At 40.3% G+C, this 27,388-nt stretch overlaps 2 protein-coding genes across 2 annotated transcripts; both read right to left on the bottom strand.

Annotated features, from left to right (window-relative positions):
* Nucleotides 1–2,715: 2,715 nt before the first annotated feature.
* Nucleotides 2,716–11,537, bottom strand: LOC139453324 (hydroxylysine kinase-like). Its single transcript, XM_071234991.1, has 5 exons — nucleotides 11,294–11,537; nucleotides 10,972–11,106; nucleotides 6,828–6,958; nucleotides 4,143–4,317; nucleotides 2,716–3,185 (listed from the first exon to the last, which is right to left on the bottom strand). The coding sequence occupies exons 1-5, from the start codon at nucleotides 11,535–11,537 to the stop codon at nucleotides 2,716–2,718; spliced, it is 1,155 nt and encodes a 384-aa protein (XP_071091092.1).
* Nucleotides 11,538–15,867: 4,330 nt separating this feature from the next.
* LOC139451918 (hydroxylysine kinase-like) lies at nucleotides 15,868–21,853 on the bottom strand. The gene is made up of 5 exons (XM_071233202.1): nucleotides 21,610–21,853; nucleotides 21,256–21,396; nucleotides 20,496–20,620; nucleotides 18,841–19,015; nucleotides 15,868–16,427 (listed from the first exon to the last, which is right to left on the bottom strand). Exons 1-5 carry the CDS (start codon nucleotides 21,851–21,853, stop codon nucleotides 15,868–15,870), a joined length of 1,245 nt encoding a protein of 414 aa, XP_071089303.1.
* Between the last annotated feature and the right edge of the window lie 5,535 nt (nucleotides 21,854–27,388).

Genomic DNA, 27,388 nt, shown 5'->3' with positions numbered 1-27,388 from the left:
TCAGTGAGTGAGTAAGTTTAGTTTCATGCCGTTTTAAACATAATTTCAGTTATATCTGGGACTGTCATCTTAAATGGGAGGCAGGAACGAAGGCTGAAGAGGTTTTAGGAGCTAACTACGTTGGTGAAACCCACGAGATGGATCTGACAAACCAGTCATACATTGACGTTTCTGGTACGCCTAAGGGACGCAACTCCACGCGGCGAATTGCGGTGCCTTGCACGACTGGGTTATATGTTGTTTCAACTTTCTCCAGGTTATCAGTTATCACAACGGTTGTCTGAAACGACCAGGTACAATCAAGATTCGCATTACATTGTAAGGGACGATCATGTTTGTCGTAAGCGACTAACGGAATCGGCGGTCAGGCTCGCTGACTTGGTTGATGAATGTCATCGTATCCAAATTGGCTGGATCGCTACTCATGATTTCAATCACTGGATTGCCAGGTCCAGACACGCTTATTTACAGACCGCTGTCATATAGCTGGAATATTGCTGATTGTGTCCTTAAACAACACAAAAGCAAATACATCACATTACATTATATTAGATCCGATATCAGCTAGCAAAAGCTCATTCATTTTTGTGTAGTTGAAAATCCCCGTGCACAAGACAGGAATCGATGGTCATTGGTGAGCAGCTTGGCTCGTGTCATTCTGGAGCAAACCAACTCCATATACAATCAAAGGGAGGTAATTAACAGGAATGCTGATTGTGTTTCATCCTGCCCCTATGGTCAATCTCAATATATTATTCCTCCAACATCAAGCTGACACGTCGTGATGTAACTGAAATGCTGTTTACAGACTCTTTGAGGCAATGTTTTCAAGAAGGCTGTCTGTTCCCATGTAAGTGTAAGAGTTGCATCTTATCTGCTTGCGGGGGCACGGGTGGCCCAGTCGTTTAAGTCGCCGCGATTCGCTGTGCAGAGTTGCGTCCCTTGGGCACGCCAGAAACCTATGATTGTGGGTTCGAATCCTGGTTCGCCCCGATTATGTTTCTAGCTTTGTCAGCACCATACCCGTGCTCGTGGGTTTTCACTTCGGGCTTTCCTCCCACATTAAGCTGACACGCCGCGATATAACTGGAATACTGTTAAAAGCAGCGTTAAACCCAACTCACTCACTCGTATCTACTTGCCCAGTGCGAACAGGATACCTATCGGAAAACATCGACTTTCTGCCTGTAGCAACACTTTCCTCACAATGATTTCTGGATTCAAGAACAGAGCACCTGCCTCTTACAATACATTTGTAAGTGCATTGACTTTTATAATATGGCTTATGGTTTATTGCAGCTGCGACATATTTGACCCAGTGAATTACTTTGCATGAAATCTTGTAAACTTGAAGGTGTACTCTGTATAAATTGTTGACTGTGTATCGATGTCGTTAATTACTGATTTCACAAATTGGTTCTGTACTTACCGATTTCTGGGTTAGGGACGAGTTAGGAATCAACACGTAACATTCCATAGAAGAACACTGTTGTAGCCTTTTAATGCCGAGCGCTAGGCAGGGTAACAACAAATGCCAACTTTTAACGTCTGGCGCGGCCGGGGATCGAACCCCGCACCTTCCGCTCTCCAGGCGGACGCTCTACCTCTAGACCACGGAGGCGGTCCAGGGTGTATTAACATATCTATTCGATAACTTTGTTTCCAGATAAATCAGATTTGCTCGCTTTGCCACGAGTTTAGGAGATTGGCTTGATTTGTTTACCTGAGGCCACCTCCTATGACAGTGTCCTCACAGTGGTCACGGGGGCGGTCGGGTAGTCTTGTGGTTAAAGCATTCGCTCGTCACGCCGAAGACCCGGGTTCGATTACCGACATGGGTACAATGTGTGAAGCCCATTTCTGGTGACCCCCGCCGTGATATTGCTGGAATATTGCTAAAAGTGGCGTTACTCACTCACTCACTCACTCAGTGGTCACACAGAGAGCCATCGAATCGGAGGAAATGATCTGATTTTAATAAGATTGTTTGTTTCATCGCACGAGTTTCCCCTCAAGAGCTAGTCTGTCATACAGACCCTATATTCAATACAGCCCATGCAAGTATATAATAGCGGGTAAGTCTAGATTCAGTCTCTGAACAGAGTCTCTTGGCTCATTTTTATTATATTTTATTAAGATAACTAAACAACTGGAAAATATGTTCATTTCATAGACAGGAACTGGCAATGTGTCACCACAGACAAGAGAATCCTGTGCATAGTGTGAGTTACACATGTAGGTATGACAGACAGAAATACGAATAACAAAAAGCTTTGACGTTTTAATACAGTCATGCCCCGCTTATACGGAATTACTATATAAATTTACCCGTATATACGGAAATTCAGTTTCCGGAACCGGATGGTCATTTTCATACACAAAACACTGAAATGCATACACAATTGTCTCACTTTCCCGGACAAAACACTTCCGCTGGTGGTAATCCTTTGATTCGTGAGAAGTCAATTAACCAAGTGACACTACACTACACTACATAAGGGGTATGACATCTGATATAAGGGTTGACCTCTGTCGAGACTAATAACATTTACTTCATGCACAACGTAGTGTATATACATGGCGTGCGTGTTTTAATTAATTAAGACGGCCGCAGGCCTTTCGATGACACTATGTATATGGCAATGAAAAACACATTAAGAAGACTTGTTGACAATTATAGTCATCATCATCATCATCATCATCATCTCGAAATCATCAGTCAGACACGAGCGTTACCTTGCAGGACCTGGCGATGTTCCGCCAATCTCTGACCAACTGCTCTGTGTCCATTTTCCACAGCTGACGAAGTCGTGGCCAGCCTATCTTAGCCGTGTTAAGCGTGTAGACGTTACTTGGATCAACATTGAACGAGTAGGCGCCGATTACCAGTGACTGAGTGATGCGCGCGCATACACATATCTTTAACACATCAATTTCACTGTCTGACAAATTATTCTGCGTTAGATAGCCTGCCAGAACATACCCGGATGCAGTTTGTGGCGGGATGTTGTCGCTAAGGATTGACATGTACGCCATTGCTATGGCTACCTCAAAGATGTAAGGCAGATAACCATTGTGAGCATAATCCAAGATGGCGGACACATCGTGCTCATCCCTCCATCTGTCGTCATCCGCAGCTTCAGTTACCAGGATGTTCCCTTCGTTAAAATCACCATGGATCGTTCCTAAAAAAAATATGTATTAATTTCCACTTACCCATTGGCACAAAAACTATAACATCCCTGCAAATAATGAGATCGCTTAATAACTATATATAAATTCATTAAACTGATGATACCCAAACAAACATAAAACATAACGAGTGTTGATTCGAATAAGTTAGGTTTAACGCTGGTTTGAACAGAATATGGTTACATCACCTCGTGTCAGCCTAAAGCTAGGCATTGAGGACTCATTCTAAGTGCAAATTAATCGCAGACCGTTGTTACATTTTCATGCTATCTTTAGCGTCACTTTGGTTTTCTACAAACGTCCTAACTGGTGGTGATAACACTAGCGTCATGTGTGAAGAATGAATTCCATTGTTAAGAGATTAGGTCACGTATTACTGTAAGTCTTCCAGTCTTTGGGTATCGTTTGATGGCATCCTTTAATGTTCGATAACAAATTGACTCAGGTTGTGGTCGTTTACCGTAAGGTTGTGGTGATCCGGGAGCGTGGGGAAGGTGCTGACAGATCTAGGATCTGTACGGGGTCGAATCCTACTCGTGTTCAATTTCAAAACCCTGGACGACATGTCCCAAGGTATGTCCCAAGGTATGTCCCAGTGTACGTCATACTTCGGTTGACCAAAGTTGAAAGGACACGGAACCAACAGAAAGCTATCAGGTTAAATTCGACATGAGCTCAGGGCTTGCTGCTATTGTACGTGTAGAACGCATAGTACGTAGCTGGTGAAGCATTAACCAATTTCAGCTATATGGCGGACGCCTGCAACAGAAGATAGTAGTTAGCTGCAGCAGAGCATGACTACCTGGGCTCCAGTTTATTCGCCTCTGACGACAAGCTACATGTATGTGTGTTCGGGCATGTTCGGGCAAATTCGGGCAAGTTCGGATCGGAATCCATAAAGGTTGTTGTTTTGATAAAGCGGACACCTTGGCAACACTGTTCTATCTTACCTTGTGAAAATGTATTCAGGTGTTCCAGAACACGTGACTGAAATGTCTTAATGACATCACTGGCCATCTCTCTGTCACCATTGTCCTCTACCATGTGTAGCAAGTTAAAAATCATCGGCAGATGGTCAAGATGCCAGATTACTTTGTTGCCATGTAAACCAGAATGGTCGAAGCCCTGCGTCGAGATGAAAACGTAAGCAAATGTTTTAGACACATAAAGGCCAAAATTGTTTGATAGCAATAACTTAGAAGTTGACGGATGACAATGTAGACACATTTTTTTAATTTGTTTTTATGGATAACAACTTCTTTAATACGTTATGTATTAAATGTGTTAAAGAAGTTGTTGTCCATAAAATTATGTCTACCTTGACATAGAGGCTAGACAAACAGACCAATCATTTTTCAGAAATATGTTTCCACTTTTCAAACATTGGAACTATTTCATGTCACCCGAACCGTTATTGTATCATTGGGTCGAGACAAGTGCTGAACAAAACAAAGACCCTAAAATGACTGTGGCATCTGAGACATAAGTAACACAGTGCGTGTCACGGCGCTTAACTAACGATTACACCGCCTACGCTCGAGTAACGCTTCATCCACAGAGGATGTTGTCTTCAGTGTCTTCAATGCGCAGCTGCTGCCTCCAATGCCTCAACGCAAATATTGGCCACACCCGATATTGACATTGTTAATTGGTTGGTTGGTTGGTTTGTTGTTTAACGCCGCACTCAGCAATATTCCAGCTATATGACGACGGTCTGTAAATAATCGAGTCTGGACCAGACAATCCAGTGATTAATATCATGAGCATCGATCCACGCAATTGGGATCGATGACATGCATCAACCAAGTCAGCAAGCCTGGCCACCCGATCCCGTTAGTCGCCTTTTACGACAAGCATAGTCGCCTTTTACGGCAAGCATGGGTTGCTGAAGACCTATTCTACCCCGGAATCTTCACGGGTCACATTGCTAACTGAGTTGTTATACCACCCCTCCTTCAGGGCGTATCGCTCTGTGTCACGGCGCTGTGGTCCAGTGATCAGGAGTGTCATTAAACTAGAACTAAGTCCTACAGTAAAGGGGCGGTCGGGTAGCCTAGTGGTTGAAGCGTTCGCTCGTCACGCCGAAGACCCGGGTTCGATTCCCGACATGGGTACAATGTGTGAAGCCCATTTCTGGTGTCCCCCGCCGTGATATTGCTGGAATAATTGCTAAAAGCGGCGTAAAATCATATTCACTCACTCACTCACTCCTACAGTAAACGTGGTAATAGGTTCACAGGTTGATTAATAACGGCTAATAGTACTAATAGATGACAATAAAAGATCAGATAAACTCAATCTGCGTTGACAAAGATCTCTGATTAATAACATCAGAGCAAATACGCAAGCTACTACGTTTAGTTCAGTACAACGAGAATAAGTCAGATCCTAGACTGAACAGTGTCCCGAAACCACTTACTGACGAAACCTGAGTTTCGAACGTGAGACCCCAGTTGTGAGACCATTGTAAACCATTTAACGAAGTCTGAGGGGTTAATACATTCGAGACCAACTCGTGTTATTCCGGGACAAGCCGAATAGCAACTCGTGCCCCGCTCGTGGCCATTTTTTCAACTAGGTTCCGTCTAAGCGCAAACGGGCAGAGCATAAAAGAAATGTTAACTTGTTGCGCAATGATTCATGCATATTATCCCCATATATCATATATATTCAAGATGCTATTGAAAACACATCGGGATTTACGGTATTATACAATATGATTGAACACACTTAACTGTATCTTGGGTATATTTTTAAATGCAAGACATATGTAACATCAAAAAATATTCCTGAGGGATTCTTTGACCGAAGTACTTGAAGTCATACACGCATTCTGATTGGTTTGTCGTATTTTCGAACATAACATTCATTGATAGGGGGGCGAGTCTTCTTGCAGGCTACGGAAAGGGACGAGTGGTGACGAATGTGGTGAGCGGAGAAATCACTCGACCGTGACAAGAGTATATTCGAGACATGATGACACTCTGTCTCCTGTTAACCAGTGTGGGTTTTGTCAATCAATTTGGTATGATAAAATAAGACGAAGGACGAACATAACATTTACAACACTTTATATGAAGCACAGTTGTAACCTTTTCCCCGTTTGTATACATTGTGGGGCGGCACGGCGCGGACGGAAGAGAAGAAGCTTCCGCTGGGTTAGTTTTTTTAAATATTTTTAAATCCCAAGCGGCCAGACAAGGCGATGAAATGTGTTTCTTTAAAGCTTTAATCCGAAACTATGGATAAACAATGAAACTAACAAAAGTAATATCAACATCATGCTAAGGTACAGCGTGTGTATTTTATAAAGATCTTTTGTATACAAAAAAGTCCCAAGTGGTTTATTAGTTACCACATTTTATACACAGAAGCTATAAAAATACAAGGGGGCGGTCCCTCCACACAGACCTCGTCACAGTGCTTACCTTAAATGCCGTGTCAACTCTGCTTGATATCATGATAAGGTGCAGCGTTTGCACTTCATAAATATGTTTTATATACAAAAAATGCCCAAGTGGTTTATTTAGTTACCATCTCACAACTAAAACCTGAGGAATAAAGCATTTAATATACAGCAGTATTACAAATACAAGGGGCCGATCCCGCCAAACAGACCTCGTCACAGTGCTTACCTTTAACGCCGTGTCAACTCTGCCTGCCATCTCCCCCACCTTGTAACACAGCCCCGGGGTGAGGGGAACAGACTGTAGTATTGTCCCAGGGATATACTCAAACAACCGCACAACATAGGGGGAGTCTGTGTCTGGAAAGGAAGCCTTTATTGTAGTAGCACAGTATTCAGAAAGTGTGTGAATGAATGAGTACTTAGAGTTCAACGCCCCTTACGCAATATTACAGCAACGTCACGTGGGAAATGAGCTTTTCCAAAACCGGTCTACGGCGTGAGAAGCGGACGCTTTGACCATTGGGCTACCCCAACGTCCCAATAAACCAGTGGCTTATAGTGTGAGCAACGAAATCAAGACATACTGCGTTTACTACGAGCGGTGTTGCACCACAAACGTCATAGAGTTTGATAAGTAAGGGGGTGGGCATTAATATCCGGAGAATGCGCATTGGGGTGTTCAAACAGCCAGTGTCTCCACGTGGTGTGAGACTGGTAAGGTACGACCCAGTGTCAACATGGACACCGATGAACGACACGATGTTTCATTAAGAGCCAGGGTTATTGTCTTCCTGCATGTTGGAACGGGCGTTTGTCTAGAATATTCAGGTCAAATATGTAGAGTTTGACAAGAAATGTGATGAGATCAAAAAGGACATTACAGAGTCACTTTTGACGTTATGAGCATTCGACAATAAAAGAAACACAGAAGAAAATGTAGTCTAATATTGAGACAGTGTCAGGTCGAACAATCGAACTTGAGGAAATAATTCAGTCCATTCATACCAAATTGACAGTCAACCCACGCCATGCACGAGCAAATCGAGAGACCCCAGGACGAAGTTGATATAAGCTGAAAGTGGCGGCTTTTCATATCCAATTTTTTTCCGAACGGAAAAGAAGATTTCAAAATTCAAGATACGACAGAGCTCAGTACACTCAACATTTGAGTTGCTAATGACTTGGCGAAGCGATAGCTTGAGAACCTGCCTTTGCTCAGATCTGAAAAGAATGGGGACAATGATAATATGTCAGGCTCGTTATTGAGGGCATGCTAACTACTACTCTGGAAGCTGACGAGCATCAGTTGTCGGCTCCAGTCGCAGATCGCGACTCAAGTGGAACATCGTCAGCTGTGGATCAGGAGCGGGTGCTGCGGTCAAGGTTGAAGGTAAGCTCTGCCTCATGGCCAGGGCTGATAGAGCGAGTCAACAGGCAAAAGCTTATCTTACCTTGCTTGGAATATAGACGGTTCAACCAACAGACTGTCCGGTAATGACTGTGGTTTTTTTGTCTGAATATGACAATGTTGCTTAGAAAATTACTTTAGTGACATTTTTCCAGAATATATCCTTTTTTTGTTTACCAGCCACAAAAATGTCCCAGTTCGGGAGATATTCTGGAGGAATACTGGTTTTGGTGAAACATTCACTGGTAAGATATGTTATTGATGTTCGATACTGACAAAATTCTTTTATTAATCTGCTTGACAAAAGCATGTTAGGTTTCAGTAGAGATATATTATGTGTGATTACATACATATATATATATATATATATATATATATATATATATATATATATATATAGATAGATAGATAGATAGATAGATAGATAGATAGATAGATAGATAGATAGATAGATAGATAGATAGATATTACATATATATAGATATATATCCATATAGATACACAAAACAGGGTAGAGATTTTGCTATATATTGTATTGAGTACACTCGAAGAGTACCCAGCTGTTTCTATCATTGCACTTTAAGACATGAACAGTAGAACCAATGTGAAGTGAAGTCAGATCCCTTAAGTAACCGCAAAGAATAAAGACATACGCGGAAAGTGTTTTGTCCACAATAAGGAGTCCTCTAGCGGGAGACTCTAAACGTATCTGGGACATCATAAAGCGTGTGTCTGGACGACCGCAACGCCCCAACCCTATTGATATACGAGACTGGGGGGACTATTTCTCGTCGCTGTATTCCGAACAGATGGGTATTCAGGATGATCTTATTCAAAGCATTCGACTCCATTCAGCTTGCTCTTCTACGAAAGCCATAGTAAAACATGGTTTGGGTGCTAAAGTAGGTGAAATATTACAATCCAACTACACTAATGTAAAGGCTTGTGTTCGTTCAAACAACAGAGTATCTGGTAGATTTGATTGTTTCATGGGTGTGAGGCAAGGGTGGATGCTTAGTCCCTTTCTGTTTCAGTTTTTTTAATGAAAGAACAAAATTGTCGTTTTTGTGTTCAGTCACATCCGGAAGTTATTCATAGTTTTCTACTTCTCTTTGCTGATGACCTTGTTGTGTTTGGAAATACAGTCAACAACTTACAAATGAAGTTGTATACGGTATTCATGGTCCTGTTAAGTGGAATACATTCCTTGAAACCATACTCGCCTCACTTTTACTTCAAATTATTTGATGCAAACATAACACCAATACAAAATTTGGGGGTTCAGTGACATAGAACTACTATAAAAAGTTCAATTGTATGCCTGTAAGCGTCTTCTAAATGTAAAGTTATCATCTTCAAATAATGAGACGAGTGTCGTGGATATTCTATTCAGTCGCTTTCTGTTTTGTAATGTGTCAAATGTTGGTTGTCTCTTATAAATATGCAGGAATCTCGTTTACCGCGCCCTACGTCAGCGGGTTAAAAGACAGCTTTTTTCAGGTTTGGCATAGTGATTTATCAAAAAGCCCCCAAATGGCTTATTATGCAGTTTAAAACATTCACTTCATGTGATAACTGTTTGAGTAGTATTACTGTAAATAAATTAAGGGCCACATTGATTCGTTTTTGGCTCAGTTCTCACAATTTAGAAATTGAACGACATTTTAATATTCCTCGTGGATTTAGAAGATGTAAAGTTTGTGGCTTAAACCATATCGAAAATGAATATCACTGTTTGTTTATTTGTCCAGCTTGTATCCATCTTAGGCAAAGTTACAAAAAATCTAATTTTTCATCTTTCTATATATCTAAAGTTTAATACACTACTGTCATCGCAAGGCACTATTATCAATATGAATACAGCAAAGTACTTGTTTTACGCCAATGCTGTAAAATAAAGCGACAAACCCCTTTCCCTACCCAATAGAAATCTCTGCATAAAGCAGAGTTGATTGTACGACTCCGACTCTATCATGAGCATGTGTTTAGGAATCAGTATCAAATAGTAATGATGCCAGCTGTTCGCGAAAAGGTGAGCATATCCTGCCCCACCGGTGACACACGTCACAAACACATGCAAAGGCAAGTCACCTGAAAGAACACGGGAACATATGGTACAAGTCAAAATAGGGAATTGCATCAGACATTATTGTTGTCACTGATGCGCCAAATTTGGAAGTGTCCTCAACATGTCTACCATAAAACCTTTTGAAAGCTTTACTGAGGCCTTGAATGTTGTAACCCTGATCAAACAACCTCTGAGCAAGAGTCGTATGACGCTCTTTGAAATCTAGGTAGAAACAGCATGCTTGATTGTATCTCAAAAGTTGTGAAATGTAAACACCAAAGGCTGGAGCTGCTGGAATATTGCTCAAAATGAAGGGAAATTTTACTGTTGGAAAATTTAAGTCATCTGTCTAGATCTTGTCATACAGTCGTGTGGAGAGTGTTTTGTCATTCTGAATCTTTATGCATATATCTAAACATGAAACATATGAGGCGGTCTCATCGGTCTCCTTTATTTCTAGTTCCGGTGGGTGAATCAGAGAAAGGGGAATGGCTATTTGATTGTTATCAGACCATCGATATACCTTAAGCTTAAGTTAAACTTCGTGGCCAAATAACCTTGTTTTGGCCTTGCCAATCCGAACTGAAATTTGATTCAAATGCATAAAGAAACAGATCCGCAAGAAGGGGATCACAATTGGTGCCTATGGGGATGCCTACGTCTTGCCTAATGTAAGAACACAAATGCTCCAGCTTTGATGATATGCAAGTATGTTAACACTGCTTTTGTTAAAAGCAGAAGAATGTGTTGTATTTTATACTGTTCGGACCTATATTGTATTTTGTTTGTACAAAAAAGGCCCGTGGCCTACAAGTACTGAATAAAGTGAGGTGTCACTTTAAATGTGGTTGCTTGTTTCTATCAAAAGTATATGAGAGTTATTCCGGCACTGACCCGTGATGTCTGAGTTCTCGCAGCCCTCGTCTGGCAGGTTCACCGTCAGGTACAGGTGCCCGGTGAGGGTAGGGACGGCCCGGGGGGTGAGGATACCAATCTCATATACCCGAGACATCATCTCGAGCTGGGCTTCTGAAATAATAGTTTCGTTAATCATGTGACATATTGAATAGCGCATTTGATAGTAGAAAAGTTGGACGTAATAAATACGTCATTGTTATTACTACATATGAAATCAGATCACATCCTTGCTAGATCGCATCTGTATCAAATGCATCTTGAACTCAAACTTTGAATACAATAACACAAGATACTTTACCTATATATTTTGTGTTCTGTGAGTTCCGTTTGTTAAGAACTTTGAAAATATAACCATGGCCACATGTTTCCTTCGAATTGTCTCCGTTTGACTCCACCTCGATCCGGAAGTTCAAATCTTCATAGCTGTTAAGTTTCTGGCAGCTGACCATGTGCAGGCCATAATGTCGTGCAAATAGCGTCCCAATGGAGGACACAGTCAACGATGGTTTCTCCGGTGTTACAAGCGTGATGAAGTTCGCCATTTTGTGGACGGGGAAATGATACCAACAATTATATACAGAGCTTCAGGCACCACGAATTATCCTTTATGTAGAATACAAGCAGCAGCAGAGGAGAAGGATTTACTGTCAGCAAACAACGAGCATGTCCAGCTTGGTACAGGGCAGTTCCACTCTGATACACACGACAGACATTGGAGGGAGTATTTACATTAGGGTCTGATCTGTAGGTGGCTATGAATATATCATACATTATTTATAGGTTGGAATGCGAGCTACTTTTTGTATTATGGGTTATAAAGGGCCCCGCCACGTCGCGTTCAAGATTTTTGCGCTGATTCAGCACGTGTGTGGTTACTTGTTACAGTCCCGATTAGTGTCAGTTTTATAGTGCTTGCCAACTGAGAAACCGGTTGTTGCCTTTGTTATTGTTTTTTCCCGTGAGTACCCGGATGATACAGCAGAAACCTTGACTCGCGACCTGTGCTGCGCAATTCGTAAGCGCATTTGTCACTTTTGATAGTAGAAGGGCGTATGGTCACATTGATCAACAAAATGAAATACAGTTTTGTAAATGATAAGGAAAGGTAGGTATCTTTGTGGGTTGCATCGGTAATGGTGACAAGTTTTGATAAGTGACTTGCTTGGTAATTGTGCGATTTTCGTTTACACTATTTTGACTTACAACACAAAGTAAATATTTCTCCTGAGCATTGCTTATTTTATCATGTTTTTATTTTTACAGTCAACATGTGCAACATTTTCACTAAGGAAATTTATTAAACGACTGAATATTCAGTTATATATGTTACAAATCTGTATCTGTATTATTATGCCAACGAATTCCAAACATTTTCATGTTTAATATCATCACCAAGTGACTGAAAATGTTACGATGAAAAGCACATTTCTATATTGTTTGGCTTCTAATCCTACATAATAATCTATTGTGATGTTTTTAGGCCCTTTGGGTCGTCTTACTCAATTTTAGTCAATCTGCAAAACAAATGGACAGATTTTTCAGCCAAAATGATTGAAATATTTACACCCTTACATCGAAGAATTTCCCAACCAAGACGTAGAAGAAGAAAAATGAATCTGTCCAATACTTCAGCAAATGAAGGAAAACAAAATGCAAAAGTCATAATTACAACCTACCAAATTTATGTGTATAATTTAAGGCAGCTTCCTTGTTCGAGGAATGTATCCGTGAATATCCACATAAACGAACAATATCCCACACGTCTGCAGCTGTACAAAGAAACTTATTCGATGTCACGAATTTATGTAACAATCAAATATTTTAATATATATATATTTGTCTATATATATATCGTTTCGGGATATTATAACCGGTGTTCGTTTCTCAGCTGTTCACTAAGATTGTTTCATGTTTTTTACAAAAGTGTCAAGTCTCAAAGGTCGGCTGAGATAGCCCATATATCAACTATTTTCATAATGTCCACGGTTCCTAAAAAAATCCATTGAGTTAGATGACAATGAGCAATCAATCAACGTATTATTAGTTAACCCTTTGAACAAAGTATGTTGTTTTTACATCGGCAATTCACGCCATCATATGAGTGTAGTCCTTTTCTTTTAGTTAACCTAGACATGTTAACACTCACTTTTGACATATCCACAGTGCAAGATAACAGTGATTAAACAATCAATGTATTTTCTGTTAATCCTTTGATGACTAGGAACGATCCGTTGATTTACAAAAAAGTAAATCAACTGATCATTCATCTCTTGCTGGGCTGCCACGTGCATATTACATAAAACACATTTCATCTCACCTCAAACCTAGATTTAGATTGAATAATTACCCCAGACACAATAAATGCCAAATGGGAACCTTTGTCAGGTATTCTGAGTGGTGCTACCACTAATTATACCTGCAATAAATTCATTAACTGAGCATCAAGTGAATGACGACAAATACACAAGTGTAGGGTTATACCAGAAAACGTGGATGACAACAAGGGAGGAGTAATCGTATTATCGACGCAATCCGAAATCCGAAAAAAGCTTTCACTGCATGGATACTTTTTTTCAATGAATTTAAACTTCAACAATCAGGGTTTTTTTCAAATGACGACATCCGATGAGCTCCGCCGTTCTCTTTGTCTGTTTGTTTAGACTGAGAAAAATAATTAACATGCGCCCTTTGTCAAAATCTTAATAGATCACGGTTAACCAATCAGTGTTCAAAATTGCGTCAAACAAATGCTGCCTCCAAGTTTATTTAGCTGTCCTTGCAGACGGTAGCCCAGTTTCTTGTCACGCTCAGTTGCGTTGCGTATCATCCGGGTACTTACGGGGAAAAAGCAATAAGAAAGGCAACAACCAGTCCCGGGGAATTGCTTTAGATCAGTGCCCCTTTAAGACCGACTCCAAGCCGACCAGCTAAAGACCTTGTTGTATCCCTTAATGCCGAACGCCAGGCAGGGAAACAACAAATATCATCTCTTTGTATGATGTGGCCAGGAATCGAACTACCGACCTTGGCTTATTATCTATTGTTTTCGAGATACATAAATCAGATTTAGAGGTCGTAATGCCTTGTCCCGACGCCGATTGGCTTGATTAGAAAGTTCGCCTGCAATCTCGTTAAAATCAGATATTTGTTCTTACTACCAATTTCTAAAGCGGTAGGGAGAACTAAGAGTTGATTTTACGATATTGGTTACATCAACCAAGTATTCTTTGTAATGTGCAATTTCACTACGAGACGGAGACATATACATGTCATGGCTACAGGGTAATTAGCCTTTGCAATCAAATGTACTTCAGACAATGGTAGTCGTAAATCAGTCGCTATGACATAAGGATAATAAGGTCGGTATATATTATGTGAGGCCAATAAAAAACTTACATACACATTTAGCTTAAAAGTGCCCAAGCCATGGGACCAACCGCTCGAAAGAATCCTGAGCTACAGGAAAGTATGGCGGTTGGCTATGGTTATGCAGTTTTAATGAAAACAGATATAGCCCATATAAAGGTGGAATTCCAGAACTGATAGAAAATACTATATAAATGTACCAAAGGTATATCAATGGTCATTGATGACACTGATACCTAAAATATTAAAAATATATAAAAAGAATGAAGGTCTATGCTTGCGCTGTATGGTGTGTGCAATGACATGGTATAGAAAATGGTGCAAGGGGCAGGAGGTGGGGAAACTAGCAAGAGAAAGGGCCGAGGACAAAGCAAAATAGAATAAAGGACAGAAGTGTGGATGCGCAATGAATGTGTTGCGTATGATAAAAGAGGCCACATTATGTCACTTACATCAAAGACAAAAACGACAACAACAACAAATAGAAAAGGGCGAGCTCAACATTGAAAAATAAAGAACCTACAAACATGTAAGGCGTATTGATGACATATGAAGTAAGATATAAGAAGTGTTAGTATATATAACATACGTTGTTACAAACGAAAGTTAGAAAATATGTTTAGTAAAAGGAGAGCTGGCCTGTTGAGAATGGCAACACAATATGGTACGTAAATACTGTGATGAGATAACACGATATTGCAGACGGGTGTGTTTTAAAGCCATTATAAACAAGCTCCCATAAATATTGAACTGTATTGTATCAACACTCCCCTCAATATGATTTCTGGATTCAAGAAAAAGAGGATTTGTCTTATTCAAGACATTCAAGTGTGACAAATTCTGGACGTTCGTAAGTGCATTGCCAGTTATAATATGGCTTAGTATTTGTAGCAGCAGACACATATTTGTGTCATTGTCTTACATTGTATGAAATCTTGTAAACATGACCCTGTATACTCTATATAATTTGTTGACGGTTTTTCGAGATACATACATCAGGTATGCAGGTCATAATGCTTTGCCCCGACGCCGATTGGCTGGACCAGAAAGTTCACCTGCAATATCATTAAAATCAGATCTTTGTTCTTACTTCCAATTTCTAAAGCGGTAGAGAGAACTAAGAGTTTCCTTTCTTATATTCTATCAAACTCATTAGACAACTACTTCTTTTCTATAAATTTGTTCACTTCAGAGACTAGATGTCAGTCTGCAACGGAACTGGCAATATATTACCACAGACCAGTGAATCATGGACACAGGTTGAAGTACATGTACACATGTAGATAAGACAGATACAAATATGAAAATCCAGAAACGTTGACGTTATAATACACTTTTAGACTGGTTATGATATCTGACATAAGGGTTGACCTTTGTAAAGACTAATAGAATTTACTTCATGCACAACGTAGTATATATGCATGGCATGCGTGTTTTAGACGGGGGCCTTTCGATGACACTATGTGTATGGCAACGAAGAATTCTCATAAGACGTCTAATACAATTTTAGTCATCATCATCATCATCAGCAGCAGCAGCAGCAGATTCAACAGCATCACCAGCATCACCAGCATCACCAGCATCACCATCGTCTTCATCATCAGCCACGAGTGGTTTCTCGCAGGTCCGAGCAATGTTCCGCCACTCTCTGACCAACTGTTCTGAGTCCATTTTCCACAGTTGACGAAGTCGTGGCCAGCCTTTCTTAGCCGTGTTAAGCGTGTAGATGTTACTGGGATCAACATGGAATGAGTAGGCGCCGATAACCAGTGACTGAGTGATGCGCGCGCATACACATAACTGTAACAGTTCCATTTCTGTGTCAGACAAATCATTCTGGGTAAGATAGCCTGCCAGAACGTACCCGGATGCAGTCTGTGGTGGGATGTTGTCGCTAAGGATTGACATGTACGCCATTGCTATGGCAACCTCAAAGATGTATGGCAGATAAGCACTGTCACCATAATCCAAGATGGCGGACACATCGTGCTCATCCCTCCATCTGTCGTCATCGGCAGCTTCAGTTACTAAGATGTTCCCTTCGTTCAAATCCCCATGGATCGTTCCTAAAAAATACGTATAAATTTCAATGCATTAATTTCCATTTACGCATTGGCACAATTCCACAGATGATGAATAAACAATAACATTCCTGCAAATCATCAGATAATTTAATAATTGTACATAAATTCATTAAACTTAATATGTAAACAGAGGATACCCGAACAATCATAAAAAAAATAATAAGTGTTGATTCGTGTTTGGTTTAACGCCGGACTGAACAGACCAAAAAGCTAGGCATAGAGGACTCTTTCTAAGTGCTGGTTAATCCCAGACCTTTGTTACAATATCCTATCTTCAGCCTCACTTTGGTTTTCTACAAACTTCCTAACTGGTGGTGATAACACTGGCGTCTTTTGGGTATCGTTCGATGGCATCCTTTATTGTTCGATAACAAATTGACTCAGATTGTGGTCGTTTACCGTAACGCTGTGGTGATCCACGCGCGTGGGTAAGGTGCTGACAGATCTAGGATCTGGACTGAGCCAAATCCGTGATCGCGTTCAATTTTGAAACCCTGGGCAACCTTGTGACCCCTGTTGACCAAGTGATACAGTTTACGTGATACTAAGGTTGACCAAAGTTGCCCATCCCTTCTGACCTGGGGTGCGGGGAGCTATTTGGGAGCCACAAAGACGTAATCATTAAAACTTTTCTCATTAACTGTTGATTCAATCGTGAATACAAACATTTTAATGAATACAAGTAAGCAATTGTGGTGCGGTACTCTAGTTGGGAGCCACAAAGATGTAATCATTAAAACTTTTCTCATTAACTGTTGATTCAATCGTGAATACAAACATTTTAATGAATACAAGTAAGCAATTGTGGTGCGGTACTCTAGTTGGGAGCCACAAAGACGTAATCATTAAAACTTTTCTCATCAACTGTTGATTCAATCGTGAATACAAACATTTTAATGAATACAAGTAAGCAATTGTGGTGCGGTACTCTAGTTGGGAGCCACAAAGACGTAATCATTAAAACTTTTCTCATCAACTGTTGATTCAATCGTGAATACAAACATTTTAATGAATACAAGTAAGCAATTGTGGTGCGGTACTCTAGTTGGGAGCCACAAAGACGTAATCATTAAAACTTTTCTCATCAACTGTTGATTCAATCGTGAATACAAACATTTTAATGAATACAAGTAAGCAATTGTAGTATATATGCATTCTGATCTACGCCAGGCTAGGGACGTTTAACTTTCGACTGTTGATACAAATACTAAAGAATCAATAATGCACATTACACAATGATTTTGCATCTCTAATGTTCTACGCGTTATTTGAAACTTTCATGTCGTTTTTCATGCGTCAAATAAAAACGGTACAATGACAGCTGCGTAAAGCAATGACACACGTGTTTACCTCTCATGTGTTATAGCAATACACATGCCTGTAGTTTTTCGCCTTTTCCTGGCAGCCATTTTGTAATGGAAGAGTAGGAGACTTCCGCTGGGTTAGTATTTTTTTTATCCAAAGCAACCAGTCAAGGTGATAAAGTCTGTTTGTTTACAAGGTTTTTTCGGTACTACGGATTAGCAATTAAACTAACATAAGTAATATCTACATCATGCTAAGATGCAGCGTGTGCACTTTATAAAGATGTTTTGTATACAAAAAAGTCCCAAGTTGTTTACTAGTTACCACATTTTATACACAGAAGCAATGAAAATACAAGGGGGCGATCCCTTCATACAGACCTTGTCACAGTGCTTACTACTAAAGAATCAATAATGCACATTACACAATGATTTTGCATCTCTAATGTTCTACGCGTTATTTGAAACTTTCATGTCGTTTTACATGCGTCAAATAAAAACGGTACAATGACACACGTGTTTACCTCTCATGTGTTATAGCAATACACATGCCTGTAGTTTTTCGCCTTTTCCTGGCAGCCATTTTGTAATCCGAGGAGTTTTATTTCGATTACTACCCTAAGTTGTTATGCTTGATTAAGAGTGGTCAGCTCAGGTTGAATCTGATCAACCCTGGATGACAGAAATGTGATAACCTCAGTCAACTCAAATTGTATTAATCAAAATTACGAAATGTTAACTGCAGTGTTTGACAACTGGGACACTAAATCAAGAACTGATACGAGTAGTATTTCAAAGTACACGTAAACTCGTCGTATGATAATATTTATTAATTAACATAACATTAATTAATATAACGCCGCAGTCAACAATATTTCAGCTATATGGCGGCTACTTGCAACAGAAGATAGTAGTTGGCTGCCACAGAGCATGACTACCGGATCTCCAGTTTAGTCGCGACAACGACATGCAGAAGCTACATGTATGTTTACTTGGGCCTGACACCTTGTATTAGGGCATGTTCGGACAGGAATCCATAAAGGATGTTGTTCTGAGAAGGTGGACACCTTGGCAACACTGTTCTATCTTACCTTGTGGAAATTCATTCAGGTGTTCCAGAACACTTGACTGAAATGTCTTGATGATGTCAATGACCATCTCTCTGTCACCACTGTCCTCTACCACGTGTAGCAGGTTAACAATCAATGGTAGATGGTCAGGATGCCAGGTTATTTTTTTGCCATGGAAACCAGAATGGTTGAAGCCCTGTGTCGAGATGAAAACTTTTGCAAATTTCTTCAAACAGACACATAAAGTCCAAACAAACAGACCAATTATTTTTCAGAAATATGTTTCCAATTTTTATATATTGAACCTATTTCATGTCACCCGGACAGTTATTGTCTCATTGGTTCGAGACAAGTGCTGAACAAAACAACGACCCTCAAATGACGGTATCTGAGACATACATGTAAGTAACACAGTGCGTGTCACGGTGCTTAACTAACGACTTCGCCGCCTGCTAGAATAACGCTTCATCCACAGAGAAAGCCGTCTTGAAATTGTCAATCTGTTATCTTCAATACGTAGCCACTGCCTAGCCTGCATCGACGCAAATGGTTGTCACACCCGATATTGACATTGTTAATTGAGTTGTTACACCAGCCTTCTTTTAGGGAGTATCGCCCTGTGTCCTGTTAACCGGTATAGATGTTGTCAATGAATTTGTTATGATAAAACAATGATCAGACGAATGGCACATATTATGTTGATATATCCAATAATATAACATTTAGACCACTTTACTTTTTTCCCCGTGTATACTTTGAAGGGGGGGGGGAGACTTCCGCTGGGTTAGTATTTTTTTTATCCAAAGCAACCAGTCAAGGTGATGAAGTCTGTTTGTTTACAAGGTTTTTTCGGTACTACGGATTAGCAATTAAACTAACATAAGTAATATCTACATCATGCTAAGGTGCAGCGTGTGCACTTTATAAAGATGTTTTGTATACAAAAAAGTCCCAAGTTGTTTACTAGTTATCATATTTTATACACAGAAGCTATGAAAATACAAGGGGGCGATCCCTCCACACAGACCTCGTTACAGTGCTTACTACTAAAGAATCAATAATGCACATTACACAATGATTTTGCATCTCTAATGTTCTACGCGTTATTTGAAACTTTCATGTCGTTTAACAAGCGTCAAATAAAAACGGTACAATGACAGCTGTGTAAAGCAATGACACACGTGTTTACCTCTCATGTGTTATAGCAATACACATGCCTGTAGTTTTTCGCCTTTTCCTGGCAGCCATTTTGTAATCCGAGGAGTTTTATTTCTATTTCTACCCTAAGTTATGCTTGATTGAGAGTGGTCAGCTCAGGTTGAATCTGATCAACCCTGGATGACAGAAATGTGATAACCTCAGTCAACTCAAATTGTATTAATCAAAATTACGAAATGTTAACTGCAGTGTTTGACAACTGGGACACTAGTTACACTAGCAACCAGTCAAGGTGATGAAGTCTGTTTGTTTACAAGTTTTTTTCGGTACTACGGATTAGCAATTAAACTAACATAAATAATATCTACATCATGCTAAGGTGCAGCGTGTGCACGTTATAAAGATGTTTTGTATACAAAAAAGTTCCAAGTTGTTTACTAGTTATCATATTTTATACACAGAAGCTATGAAAATACAAGGGGGCGATCCCTTCATACAGACCTTGTCACAGTGCTTACCTTTAACGCCGTGTCAACTCTGCCTGCCATCACCCCCACCTTGTAACACAGCCCCGGGGTGAGGGGGGCAGACTGTAGTATTGTCCCAGGGATATACTCAAACAGCCGCATTACATAGAGGGAGGCTGGAGATGAAACATTTATTTTAGTAGCGCAAAAAATTTGAGTGAATGAGTTCTTAGCGTTTCACGCCCCTTACACAATATTCCAGCAATATCACGGGGAAATTAGCTTCACACGAATATATCCATATGTGGAATCGAAACCGGTCCTCAGCGTCACGAGAGAACGCTTTCACCACGGGGCCACCCTAAAGTCCATATAAACCAGTGGTTGATAGCGTGAGAAACGCCGTCGGGACACATTGACATAATCAGTTACATCACCCGTTGTAACCATCTCATCCTCATGGGTTGAGCCCAGCGACAAGCTAGGGGAGTGGAGACTCCTTTTGTCCCTGATGAAGTCATCAATAGTGTTCCTTCCATATTTTGTTATAGTGATCCATCAGTATACATCGTTAACTGTAAAATTGCTCTTGTGAAGTCTGCAAAGTACGGCACAAACGTATAAACGTAGCATTTTCAACAACAAACTGATACCGATCCTAGCCTGTCTCGGTCATTAAATAATATTATTTCCAGTTCCGCCCAGCGTTAACAGTATTGCTACAGGTCTTAAAGAAGTTAGTCTAGATTTTCAACAGGTTCCTTGTAATTTTAAATGTGGTCGCTTGTTTCTATCAAAAGAATAGTCCAACACTGACCCGTGATGTCTGTGTTCTCGCATCCCTCGTCTGGCAGGTTCACCGTCAGGTACAGGTGCCCGGTGAGAGTGGGGACGGCCCGGGGGGTTAGGATGCCAATCTCACATACCCGAGACATCATCTCGTGCTGGGCTTCTGAAACGATAGTTTTGTAGATCATGTGACATATTGAATAGCTAATTTGTATAGTTGTTGTACATAATAAATATATCTTGATCATTATTACTCATGAAATCAGATCACATTCTTGCTTGGTCGCATCTGTATCAAATACATCTCGATTGTTCTGACACATCAACTCAAACTTTGAATATAAAACAAATTTAATTTAATTTAAAGATACTTTACCTATATATTTTGTGTTCTGTGAGTTCTGTTTGTTTAGGACTTTGAAAATATAGTCATGGCCACACGTTGCCATCCAATTGTCTCCGTATGACTCCACCTTGACACGGAAGTTCAAATCTTCATAGCTGTTAAGTTTCTGGCAGCTGACCATGTGCAGGCCATAATGTCGTGCAAGTAGCGTCCCGATGGAGGACACAGTCAGCGATGGTTTCTCCAATGTTGCAAGCGTGATGGAGTTCGCCATTCTGTGGACGGTGAAATGACACAGATAACTAGATACAGACCTGCTTCTACATCAATTGCAGCATGTACCTGGCAGAAGACAAGTAAGGTGGGCTGTTCAAGCCACAATTACATTATCATGAGGTATGGTGAAAAGTTGGCGACATAAATGATGATTTAAAAAAAACAGATTTTATACTGAACGGATGGACATAAACACTCCTTTGTTGGCACATCATGTGTCTAGAATTGAATGAACAATTATACGGCAATTCCGCCCTTATAACTTTACCCCGTCTGTTGCCAGGTTGTTTTGAAACCATGTACCCCTCCGCCATTTGGACACTTTGTATGCTTAAAATCAGTCAAAAACACCACATACACGTGTCGGCCATTCGCTGTGCAGAGTTGCGACCCTTAGACACGCCAGAAACCTATGATTGTGGGTTCGAATCCCGGTTCGCCCCAATTATGTTTCTAGGTTTGTCAGCACCATACCCGTGCCCGTGAGTTTCAACGAAGTGGTAAACGTCTGAGACCTGCATCACTTCGGGCTTTCCTCCCACATTAAGCTGACACGCCGTGATATAACTGGAATACTTTTAAAAGCGGCGTTAAACCTGACTCACTCACACATCTATAAATCTATAATACATCTATAAATTCAGTTTAAATAATGTATTAATTGGGGCCCAATTGACCCTTTGTAAAATTTCAAACTTGCACTAGGGATTGACTGGAATGCTTTTTACGAGAGTTTTCTGTTTTCAGTGACTTACTAAGGCAAGGCATTTTTATTCGGAAATTACATTTAATTGTATATCAAAATACAAGTTGTTTTTTATCCAGATTGAGCAAATTTATCATTTTCCAATATTTTTCACCGCATCTTTTTTTTTAAAAAATCCCAACGTTCCGGGTTTGATTCCCAAAAAGGATACAATGTGTTAAGCCCATTTCTGGTGTCCCCCGCCGTGATATTGCTGGAATATTGTGAGTGGCGTAAAACTATACACACTTAGTCTAGCAACAATAGGTTGTATATTCCCTTGGGAGTTGATGACGGTAAAAGGAATTCGTTTATCCAGGAACAAATATAAACAGCATTTGAGCAGAGATATCTGGATAAGTGCGTTATATAAATGTATACTATAATCATTATTATTTATGCTACGAGGGCGGGTCAAAAAGTTCTAACCCTGACTAATTCAACTATGGGCCATAACAAAGTGAACAAGTCAATGTAGTACATTGTTCGAGTAGTTCATTGCAAGTGTATTTGGTCTGTTGAGGCCGTTTGTACAATAGTGACAGCCTCATTAGAGAAAAGTGCTCCCCAAGAAATTCATGACCGCATGTCACAAGTGTATGGCGATAGGTGACCTAGCTATTCCACTGTTACACGTTAAGCAGCTTTGTTTAAGGTTGGGAGAACAAGCCTTGAAGATGACCCTAGGCCTGGGCGTCCCTTAATTTCCATCAATGATGTTTCAATCAAGAAGATAGAACTTGCCGACCTGAGGCAGACACAGGCCTTAGCCATGGATCCATTGAAACTATTATTCATTTACAGATGAATAAGATATCTTCTCGTTGGGTGCCAAAGTTTCTAAATTCTGATCGTAAGGAAAAAAGAGCTGACATTGCCAGAGAAATGTAGAGCTATTTGAGAAGGATTTCGTCAAATTCAAAAAGAGATTAGTAACGGGTCATGAAATGCATCATTCCACTTCTCCGGCACCATAGAAATTTAAGTCTTCAGGATCAGTGAAAAATGTTATAGCCACTGTATTCTGAGATGCAAAGGATGTGATTCTTGTTGATTACTTTGAAAGTCAAAAGACGATACCGGTGCCTAGTATGCTGATTTGATTCATCGCCTGATAGATTCTATCAAAGAAAAGCGTCGAGGAGTGCCGACTGCTGGTGTTCTACTACTTCATGCCAATGCCTTTCCTCTCGACTTGTAAAGGCTGCTGTGCGACAATATGGGTTCGAAGAGCTTCCTCGTCCAGACGTTGCACCAAGTGATTTTCACCTGTTTCCTAAACTGAAAAAAAGCCTTCCTGGAAAATGCTATGACGACAACGCTGTCGAGAATGGTTTTTTTCAGGGTGGCTTTAGAAAACTTCTTCCTGATTGGAATTGAAATGCTTCACTATCGAAGTTTATTGAGATTATGTTGAAAAATAAAATTAAAACACATCAACAATTGTTTTGCTTGTTAGTTTTAGAACTTTTTGACCTCGTATTCTATCATTTGAGGATAAAATATATATGAACTCTGTAACAGCTCCATCTTAGATGAGACTTCTACTTATGCTTATTACCTCTTGAAACTACTATAAGAGAGATTTAGTTGTCAATAATTTGTATTATTTAAACATAGCAATGCAACAAGAATACATGAATCACCACAAGCTTATTTCAATGTATGAATTTGAAATTGTGCATACAGTTTTAAATGCCAATGTCAAGCTCATACAACAAGGGAACATTATTAACCATGGCACTCACATACTCACTACCAACCGTCCATACTGATGCGCAGTGTCTGGATTGTTTTTCAGACAGTGTATGTTATGTTTACATTAACTCTAACATTGAAGCACACGAATGTGTCAAGGACAGTCTAGCAAGCGACCTTGTTTGAAATCTAGATCTCCAAATAGTCATATCATTGTAAAGTACATATCCCAACGATGATAGGCATACAACAATTATGTCAAAGCATACATTCATTGAGAAGTGTCACGAGTTTCATTTACTGATTAAAAATCCAGTTGAAATTACGAAATTTACGTAACCCAGATTGTTTCAAAGATTATATTACAATACGACGAGTTTTGATTATATATTTAGAAGAAATGTCCATATTGATAATAAGCATGAGAAATATTTTTTAGTGCCATATGGTATGAGTGAGTTGTGTTTAACGCCGGTTTTAACAGTATTTGAGTTTAACGTTTTAACGTTACCTGAATTAGGCGGTTTTTGTTTTCCGCGAATCATATGTCTCGCGTTATTTTCCGACAGCACGTGCTGTGGGACAAATAAACCAAAACTGGTTGACAAGAACTCGCCGCAAAACTATGATGCGAACGTGCCCTGCATGTCGATCACTTCGGAATTGGCCTTTCAATTTACGTGTTGATCATGAACTTCCTGCCTATACAAATATGCATTATACCACTTTAACATTAACGATCATAGCTATCGTTTTATATCTTAGATTTCAATTGAATATTTTCTGTCAATCGGCATATAAACAGAACGACAATCTGCACTGTCGTTCGTCTGTAACTCCGTGCTAAATCGCCATGACACAGAGCCTATAAAAATATGCAATAAAAACAACAACAAAACTTCCGTTTCGGACTAAAACGTAAGTAGTCTTACGCCAATAACTTTATGGTAGGGAAAAGTAAAGCTTTCAGTTCATTCTGATCAGATTTATTTTTCATAACGATACTCAAAGTCGGCTTTTTTTGTTTTCCGCGATCATATGTCTCGCGTTATTGTCCGAGAGCACGTGCTGTGTCACAGGTCACCGGCTGGTATTTTCGTCAGCAGGTTACTTCGCCCCTCTCGGACAAAAATCGGCTCCAAATGGAAATCAGGAAGGTATTATTACGACAGTTACTAAAACGTTGTTGAAATACACTCTAGAAACCTATTACCAAATGAGTCCTGAACTGAAAAATTCGCCTGTCGGCATCGTCCGCTTAGTTAACCATGTTAACAAAATATGGAAACGTTTTCGGGACATCTCTCATAATATATTACCATTCGTTCCAATGGTTCTTAGATATTTCTTTATATTCTTTCAGACCATTATGGCTGTTCATGGCCATCACAGATCAAGTTTCAGTATTGATGACATTGATAATGCCTATAAACTTGTATTTGAAGAAAATCTATCAGCACAGACGGCTGCAGTTAGGTTGGTGTCCCAGTTTCAACGCTTAAAGTCTCCTTGGAAATGTCAGCCCCGAACAGTCAAGTCGGGACCGATGCCGTTATTTACAGCAACACAGGAATCATTCTTGGCCAGTCGCATTCGGGTTATGGGGGAAATTGGCTATGGTTACACACGACAGGAGACAATCAACCTTGCGAGTGACTGTGCTGCCCACCCGGGATATCGGGATCGTTCTCATCCATTGAGCTTACGGTGGTTGTACTGCTTCATAGATGGCCAGAACTTAAAAGTCTCGAAACCACGAAAAACTCGAAAAACTGGAGGCTGCAAGGGCGAGATCGGCGACCAAGGAGAACACTGCGAGGTATTTTGAAGAGCTGTAACAAGTCATAAAGAAACACAGCTTGGACAGTTCTCCTCATATGCTATCTTCAACATCGACGAGAAAGGCCTCTAGCTCTAACGACGTTACAACCCCCAACCCCCAACCCCCCACCCCCTCAGCAAGGCACAGATCGTGATATCGTGTGAGCCTAAACCAGACATGTTAGACTGGATGGTCGAATACGGACGTATTCAGCACCTACATGTAATTCCTTCCAGCTCGAGACACAGATTCATCGGTTCTCACATAATATGACGGCCACAAGAATCACGTATCACTTGGTTTGAATGGACGAGAAATCACGTCATAGTGTTTGTTCTTCTACCTGATACCAGTCACCTTTTGCAGCCGCTTGATATCGGGGGTCACGGTCCATTTGAGATCACCTGGATTCCAGCCTGTCATTCATTTCTCAGAGAAAATTCCAGGAGATCCATCAGTAAACACAACATATGCGCGATAGCATGTAAAGTGTTTAATTCCACTTTGATGCCTATTTATATTGTATCCTCCTTCAAAAAATCTGGAATCCACCCGTTCAACTCCGATGTTGCTGCTTGTCATGTCTGCCCGGTCTTTTACAAGGCCCCTGCCGTCTGATTCGAAGGAAATGCGATTGTTGACAATTCTGATTGTGTTGCACGAGATGTTCTGGAATGTCGGGGTGGGGATATCTTGAAGAATGTTGAAACTTTCAAACAAGGAATACACTGAGTAAAATTGTCGGTGGGAAAAATCACAGAGCATAGGGAAAGACATAAATGAGGCAATCAGAATCAGCGTAGGAGGAAACGTGAAAGTCCAAGTGATCAAACTTGGGCTGGCAGGTAGTGATCCTCATCAGGTGGCAACATCGGGGTATCATTGGGTTAAAAAGGTATATAATATTTTGGGAAAGACAATAAACATACAAAGTTTAAAAGTATTTTCAAACCCATTATGGAAGTTCCATGTACATTAAATAAACCTTTAACTATTTGTTGTGTCATCAAATGTCATCAACTTACAATGCTTGTATCCAAACCCAATCACCTGTCCCACTGTCTTTCATCATCCATACTAGCAGCAGCAATCCCACCTCTGTCCCATGTTGCCACTCAAACCTCCCCTACTTCTGTTTCTACTGGTAAAACTCCCAACACTTCCTATTCTAGTTCCAACCCACAACCCTCCACTTCTAAACATAATTCACAATCATCAAGTACAACAGTGGAATCGACAATTGAACCAACGCCCCAAAATGAGGAAAA

Source organism: Haliotis cracherodii, unplaced genomic scaffold (assembly GCF_022045235.1).
Source record: "Haliotis cracherodii isolate W230 unplaced genomic scaffold, xgHalCrac1.p SCAF_9, whole genome shotgun sequence".
Taxonomy (NCBI): domain Eukaryota; kingdom Metazoa; phylum Mollusca; class Gastropoda; order Lepetellida; family Haliotidae; genus Haliotis; species Haliotis cracherodii.
The sequence above is the reverse complement of the archived record's forward strand: the minus strand, read 5'-3'. Positions and strand labels throughout refer to the sequence as shown.

Coding starts and splice junctions, on each gene's coding strand:
- LOC139451918 (XM_071233202.1), bottom strand. CDS start 21,853: ATGGCGAACTCCATCACGCTTGCAACATTGGAGAAACCATCGCTGACT. Junction 20,621..21,255: donor CACAGACATCACGGGTCAGT/GTTGGACTATTC, acceptor TTTCATCTCCAG/CCTCCCTCTATGTAATGCGG. Junction 16,428..18,840: donor CCTGAATGAATTTCCACAAG/GTAAGATAGAAC, acceptor CGTATTTTTTAG/GAACGATCCATGGGGATTTG.
- LOC139453324 (XM_071234991.1), bottom strand. CDS start 11,537: ATGGCGAACTTCATCACGCTTGTAACACCGGAGAAACCATCGTTGACT. Junction 11,107..11,293: donor ACAGAACACAAAATATATAG/GTAAAGTATCTT, acceptor CTATTATTTCAG/AAGCCCAGCTCGAGATGATG. Junction 4,318..6,827: donor GAGTTGACACGGCGTTAAAG/GTAAGCACTGTG, acceptor ATCTCGACGCAG/GGCTTCGACCATTCTGGTTT.